The 7,383-nt window shown below is 58.9% G+C and overlaps 1 protein-coding gene across 1 annotated transcript in view; it reads right to left on the minus strand.

The window, feature by feature from the left end:
* The window catches only part of FAM207A (family with sequence similarity 207 member A), a 23,675-nt gene extending 20,867 nt beyond the window's left edge, over window positions 1-2,808 (minus strand). The window contains exon 1 of the mRNA XM_023521128.1: window positions 2,326-2,808. Coding sequence (XP_023376896.1) covers window positions 2,326-2,674 — 349 coding nt within the window. The 5' untranslated portion in view covers window positions 2,675-2,808. The remainder of the gene's footprint in view (window positions 1-2,325) is intronic.
* Between the last annotated feature and the right edge of the window lie 4,575 nt (window positions 2,809-7,383).

Consider the following 7,383-nt stretch of genomic DNA (forward strand, 5'->3'; position numbering starts at 1 on the left):
GGGACAGGTGGTCAGTACACAAGAGGCCTCAGGGAACTCACACGCGAGCGGTGCGGGAGCCTAAGGGCGCTGGGCTGGGCGGGAAGGCCGCCTCAGCCGACACCTCCAGGCCGGGGAAGCCCAGGGCCCGCGGGCGAGTCCGTGCGCACTGAGCCTCCGCTCCCGTCCGCTGCCTCAGGCGTTTCGCACAGGGTCACTGCACCGCGTTACTTTTCCACTCACAGCTTAATACGCGAGGCGATGTCACACTGAATTTCTACAAAGTACAGTGTCATTACGTGACTAGAAATCAGAGTTCCGTTGACCTGTCCGTTCTGTGTTAAAGTTCAATGACTATTCTTTGAAAGAAAAGAATATTTATTGCTTCTTTTCCTCTAAATCTGCCTCATCTTTTGTTCCTTTCTCCCATTTGGTCCCTTCATATTTTTCATACTTTAGACACACGTACTTTGTAGTCTCTAATAATTCTATTTTCCGACTTCCCAGCAGTCTAATTATGATGTTTATTCTTCCCGCTGACTCTCATGCAATGCGGGTTGTTTGCTTGTACGTTGATCTGCAGTCTTGACTCTGGCAGGATTTTAGCTGCTGTGGGAAATCCCGCCTGGCCTGGGCAGAACAGGGAATAAAAGCTGGGGCGGTGGGGGAACCCGGTCAAACCCATGTCAACAAGGGCACAGTGGCAGACACGAGCAAGATGAAGACTGCACGCTGGCGGGCGAGTAGCATAGATTTCACGTGGTAAGTTCACCGCCAGCCCAGCACACCAGGAAAATGCCCTGGGAAACCACCAGCAGCCCCGGGTGCCACAACGCACGGCCCGTGATGTGCAATGTCCCACGACAAGAGTGTGACGCACACGAAGAAACAGGAACGTGTGACCTAGGCAGCAGTAGCTGCTTTTGAGGGGCCCACACGCTGGACTTCGTGAGACTTCAAGGCAGCCATTTTCAATATGGCCCCAGAATGAAAAGGCATCGTGTCTACGGAACTGCTGGAAGGTGTCATGATGGCTCATCAAATGGAATGTCAGGAGAGAGAAACTACTAAAACAAAATAAGATTCTGGGGTCAAAAAGTACTATGATCGAAATGAATAATTTCACTTGAGAGGTTCAGAACCAGATTTGAGCTGGCAGAGAAAACAATCAGCAAATTTAAAGAAAGACCAATAGAGAGGATGCCGATTGCAGAAGAAAAAGAACAGAGCGTGACAGGAAAATGAACAGAATAAAGCTTACAGAACAACCTGGCAGATGTGAAAATTAATAAAGGGAAACTTCACTGAAATGGAGCGGCCAGGCCCGGGGGAGCTGCGCCCAGTGCCCACCTGATGGCAAGTACGGTCAAGTACGCCCCCCGCAGAAGAACCCTCCATGGGAAAGAGCCATCGGTCACAGCCTCAACAGGAAAAGCTGTTCAGGGATCTCCTCCAAGAGAAACAGCCTCACTGCCCATCAGCCTAAGAATGGATACACAAAATGTGGGATGGGGTGGTATTTCCACACAATGGAAGGTTCTTCCGCCACAAACACGAAGACGACAAAGAAATGACGCGACAGAAACAATGCAATAAGGAGGAACCTCAGAAACATGCCAAGTAAAAGAACCCAGACAAAGGCCGCATGTTGAATGATTCCATTTATAAAAATGTCCAGAACACGCAAATCTATCAGGTTTGTGTTTGCCTGAATGACTGATAATAAGTATGGCATTTCTTTTGGGGATGATGAAAATGTTCTTGTATTTGTAGTAATAGTTGCACAACTCTGTGAATATACTAAAAAAATACCCACTGAATGTTACACGTTACGTGGGTGAAGTTTAGGGTATGTTAATGATCTCTCGATCATTTGTATGAAAGCCGGAACGCTGTGCCAAATCCTGTGTTCAAACACCGACTCCGCCATCAGCAGCTGTGTGTCCTGGGTAATTTATTTCACCTGCACCATGAAGGTTAGGGCTGTTGGGAAGATGTAAAGTGCCTGGCACATAGCAAGCGCTCAATAAACGTGGCTGTTCCCACGAGCATCACTGAACCAAAGGCATGGTCCCATGGACCGACGGGGCCTTAGCTGCTGCTGCGTGCTAGCCCCCTGGTTACACACGCCACTAAATGCCTCCAGGGAAGCTCAAGGGCCTGGCCCTCGTTCCACAAAACGTGGCTTATCCACGCCGTAGAGCACTATTCTGCCATAAAAACCACTGACCTGCTCACATAGTACACAATCTGGATGAACGTCAGAGACGTTATGAGAAGTCCAAGCAACCCAACGCAAAGACCACAGCGACATGACTCCGGGCGTGAAATGTCCAGACTACAGGCAGAAAGTAGACCAGTGGCCGCTGAGAGGTGGGGGAGATGGGGCAGGGGTGACTGCCACCTGGCGCAGGGTCCCTTTCCAGTTCGCTCTTCGCTTTTTCTGTAACCTGGGGAACTTCCTTTCCTGGGAGCTCGGCAAGGACCGGAGCAGGGCCGAGCCCACCGGGAGCCCCGAGGCGGCGCCGCACCCCGGCCGCCCGCGCACCCCACTCACCTTCTCCCCGACTCCGCTGGACAAGGCCTGCAGCGGGGCCGCCTCCCGGGCCGGAGGCGCGGGAATGGGCGCGGCCTGCCCGGTGGGCCTCACCGCAGCCTGGTGCACGCGGGCCCGCAGCCCCCTCACTTTCCCCATGTCCCGGCTGGAGACCCACGGCCGGCCCGCGGGGCGCACGGAAGGGGCCTGCCGGAAGCGGGAACCGCGCTCTGAGGGCCGGGTGGAAACTGCGGCTCGAGCGCCGGGGTTCCGCGAACCTCCGGGCGGTGACTGCGCAGGCGCGCGGGGATGGGGCGGGCAGTTCCGGCGGAGGGGCGGGGCCACAGAGAATGCGTCGCGGCGGGGCGGGGCCGCGTTCCTGGCCCCGCCTCTCGGGAAAGGTGTGGGCTGCTTGCTGGCATCCAGGCAGCCAGCTGCGCCCCCCGCCCGAAGATTTGGAGAATGATGAATATGGTGCTGGATGAGGCCCAGTTTCGTGAAAACACACGATTGTATTTGCCACACCACACATGCGCCTTTCATACGGGCTCTGGGGGAGAGAAAGATTGGAGAACTGGGACAGTGGGCCTAGTGCTATGAGAAGGGGTGTCCTGTCTGCAATGGCAGAGCTGACACTGAACGTGGTTGAGCCGAAGGGGAGGCCCATCAACTCTTGGGTGAGCGAGTCCATTTGTTTTATTAACTGTGCTCGAACCTTTACTTAGTGTCCATATTTTTTAACAGTTATTTCACTTAACTCTTCAAAACAACGCCTCGAAATTGGGTTCACTGGCCCGTTTAAATGAGAAACGACCGGTGGAATAACTTGCCGGGGTGGGTTGCATGCTGGGAAGCTGCAGGACCAGGACCCGAGCAAGCTCTGCTTTTCCGATCTCTGCAGTTTGCCTCTAGGCTCCCATGCAACCAGCCCCAAGAGGCACATTCGGGAAAACAAGCTGGCTGTGTGTGACACCATGTCCCAAGGAGCCATACAGGAATCCAGGCTCGGCCAGGACAGGGGATACACCTCCCCTTCCCCCACATCGGAGAGGCCCTGGGGGACAGCACTCAGGACTCAGCCCTGTCCCGGAGCCCAGTGGAAACCCACCCACAGGACATGAGCTGCAGACGGGAATAGCCGGCCCCACACAGAGCTGGGTGCCACTTCTCAGGAAGGATGAACAGGTGCTCGGCCTGGACGGTAGACCCCCACTATGGCAAGACGATACCCTACTCTGATTGTCACAGGTCATTTTGGGGTTGCAGAAGCTGGCCTGTCCAGTTCTAGAATATCAAACATGGACAAGGACAGTTGTAGATGATGTAGGACCCTAAACAACAGGCCAGAATGTAGGGAGGGCCAAGTCACAGCGCAGATGCAGGCTGAGGCCAGAGAGAAATGTTCCTGGAAGAACTCCAGAAGCTACCTCCCGGGCGGGGCACCCCACTCCAGAGCGGCCACCCGTGGTCAGTGCCCTGAAGGAGAGCTCAGCCTCCTTCAGCGGACCTCTGGCCAGGCTGGGAGCTGGACTGGTGGAACCTCTGGGCAGAAAGGATATCGGCCTAGCAGGTGGCCTTTCTGGAATATGAAGAATGCTGTGCCCGCTCCCCAGTCGTGACCCCACCCATCCGGTGGCACCTACGACTTAAGGTGGTGTCAACAGAAGTGAGAGAAGCCTGGTTCCAACAAGTTATCAGAGGAAACAGCATGTCGAGACGGAACGAGACTGCAGAGGTAATTCCTACAGGTGCAAGTGCCGGGCGAGGCTCGGGCACAGCGCGCAGGCGCACAGACAAAGCTCAGCCGGCACCGAGGACGTCCCCCCGCAGCCCACGCAGAAACACCAGGGAGCATTCCAGAGGCAGCTCCCCCGGCCCAGCAGCGCAGACCCGATCTTTAACACACTGTGTCCTCTGCGTCCTTTCCTGAGCCATCCGTGGCAGGGAGCCCGGCTTGGCTCCTGGCAGTGGTGGGGGGACACAGGGTCCCCTGCCTGACCCAGCCAGTGATGTCAGCAGCTCGGCAGCTCCAGGGGCCCGCAGGGCAGCCTCCTTTTCGGGGTTTATCTTTGCCTCTCTGTGCGGTCAGCGCTGTCTCAATAAAAGGAAGAGACTGTGCAACTACCTCAAAGCGGGTCTGTCTTAACTTCATAGAAGCCCGGGGCCACCCTCTCTGCGTCCCTCTTCTCGTCCCCCTCACGGCCTCCCGTCCAAGCCACACCCTGCTACTGACTCCTCCGTCAGCGGGTCTCTTGCCTTCTCCACCAGTGAGTTTCTCGGGATCTCAGAAAGGAATCTTGCTCCCATCTGCCCCCGTGTCCCAGTGAGATAGTCCCCTTCAGGAGAAATGGCCCCGTCCCCCTCGTAGCTGCCCTGGCCCAAAATCGAGGTGTCATCTTCCTTGGTTCTCTGTCACATCCACCCCAACAGCCCCGTTCAGCTCCCCCAAATCCCACGACCCACCGGGCTCCGGCCCTGGTCTCCTTCCTTTCTCCCTGCCTCTGGCTCCGCCCCCCGGCGGAGTGGACCGCCCGTGTAGGCCAGTGTGGACCGCCCCCCCTCACAGCACCCTGCCTCTCTGAGGGGCCCGCAGGCCGCGATCTCCCTGAAAATGCCCCCAGGCTTTGACCTCCCTGGACCTCCTCCCTCAGCCGCTTGGCCTTCCAGGCGCTTTACCACACCTTGGTCTGTCGTCTGCGCAATCCGACTCCCCGCCAGACCTCTCTGCCTAGTGGTCCCTGGCGTCCACACCTGGCTGAGGCTGCTCACGGTAGTTCTTCGTTTTCCCTCTGGCTCAATCTTTTGTCGCTGGAGGGCGCTCACGGACAGCGAGGGCGCTCTAGGCTACTCTGCCTGGCTGGGGACAAGGCAGACGCAGGCTGCACGGAGGATTCCGGCGAGCGTGCTTCTCCTGGAACCCGAGTACGTCCAGCCATCGCTCGGCCCAGCCCACATGGGAGCCACAGGAAGACCTCAGCGCACGGGTCCCAGGGTCTGGCACAGTGGGGGAAGGATGGCTTCCGGGATGAGCAAACACCCTCGCCGCACATTGCCTTCCACCCCATCCTGGGGCCCCCCAACAGGACTTCCTAGTGAAGCGCCAGGCTCTGCGCTCTGGGTACCCAATCCCCCGGGATGTGCATTAGAGCAGATGGCGACCTGCGAACAGTGGACGGGGCTCCTCCCAGCGCCCCCAGAGACCATCCCTGCACCTGGAGCCCCAGGGCCCGCCGCATCCCAGCCCTGCCTGGCCCGGGTCCAAAGCTCCAATCCCGCAGGCGTCCGCGCTTCCGGTGGCAGGCTTGCTTTCCTAGACTGGTCATGGAGGTCAGCCGCCAGCCGCCCCCCTACCCCTGCCACGCTGAGCCTCCTGAACCCGGCTTAGATGAGCCTTCCTCAGCCCAGGGAACGCATCCTGTCAGCCCTCTCCCCAGTCCCCTCTCCTCCCAGCCCCTGCCCGGCCTGAGTCCAGCTTCATTTCTGGGTGGGGGGCCCTGATCACAGTCCCCAGGGAGGTGGCCAGCCTTGGATGTGACTTGGGCAAGGCAGGCACTTCGGAGGCTCAATCTCCTCACCTCTACCTTGGGGTCTTTGAGGGCTCACAGGGGGAGCACCAGAGACACCTGGTAGCACGTGCTCAGGGGAGTCCAGGACCCCGGAGTAGATAGGGGCAAAGGTGGACAGTTCAGGTATCCGGGTTGGGTGTTGCAATGTTGGTGTGGCCACTGTGCAGTGCGCCCCCGGCAGGCGGAGGCTCAGAGCACTGGCCTCAGGGTGCCTGAGTCCCGCAGGCTCCAAGTCCTGAGTCTGCCCCAGCCCTTCCTGCCGGCTCCCGGTTCCGGGGGCCATGGGGAAGGGCGGTGGCTCCCACTCCTGTTCTTAGGGCCCCTCCAGCGCTTTCAGAAAAAGCAACCGTGGGAAAGAGGCGCCTGCCTCAGGGCGCAGCGAGACGCGCCAGAGCCTCAGCGCCCAGCGGGCTCCATCCCCGCGCACCGGTAGGAAGACAGAGGCAGGCGCCTAGCCCCGCCGGCCTGCCCCGGGCGCCCCCGCGGCTTCTCCAAACCCGGTGGGGCTGGGGGCGGGGATGCAGGCCGCGGGGGATGCCGGTCGCCGCGCCTCTTGCGCGCATGGGCACCTGGACGCACGTGCCTTCATCGCACTGCCCAAGGGAGGAGGCTTGGGCCTGGCGACCCTGGGCTCTGGCAGCAGGGACCTGGCCCGCTGGGCCAGTAGTCGCCTCCGCCCCCAAGACTTTGACTTTTGACTGGTTCAGGAACATCCGCGGTTTAAAGTGGTTGCTTGGGTCTCTACGGGGCCTTTTGGCACCTGCGAATCTCCTGCGTAAGTGAGAGAAATTTCCCAAAATCCGGCATAGACGTTGCTTCCTTGGCACCTGGGACCGTGCGGCACGGACCCAACCTGCACATCTCCGCGCAGCTGCAAACCATTTGGGGGTGTAGAGTCCCCGAATTAGTAAACTCTTCGGGTAAAACGATGCGTCAGACTCACGATGGTGGGGGCGTCGCGGGGAGATCCGGGGGAAGTGGGCCGGGCGGGGCCGAGGCCTTGGGAGGAGATTGCCCAAGCCGAGGTTGCGCTCGGCCCGCCCGCGGAAGGCAGGGGCGAGGCCCTACTGGGCTGTCTCCACGGGGTCCTGGGTGACCGGGCCGTGCGCTGTCCTGGGGCTGCCCCAGAGCCCCACGCCCCTCCTTGGGCTGCGTTTCTTTCCTGTCCTCCCAACGCTCTCCCAGCTCCTTACTGGGCGGGATTCTGGGGTTTGGGTCCATTTGGTTTGGTTTTGTGTTTGATTAACTTGATTTATGGCAACACCTTTTGTAATTGTAGAACTGATCCGTGGCTGTAGTAGA

The sequence above is a fragment of the Pteropus vampyrus genome, unplaced genomic scaffold (genome assembly GCF_000151845.1).
Source record: "Pteropus vampyrus isolate Shadow unplaced genomic scaffold, Pvam_2.0 Scaffold296, whole genome shotgun sequence".
Classification (NCBI taxonomy): domain Eukaryota; kingdom Metazoa; phylum Chordata; class Mammalia; order Chiroptera; family Pteropodidae; genus Pteropus; species Pteropus vampyrus.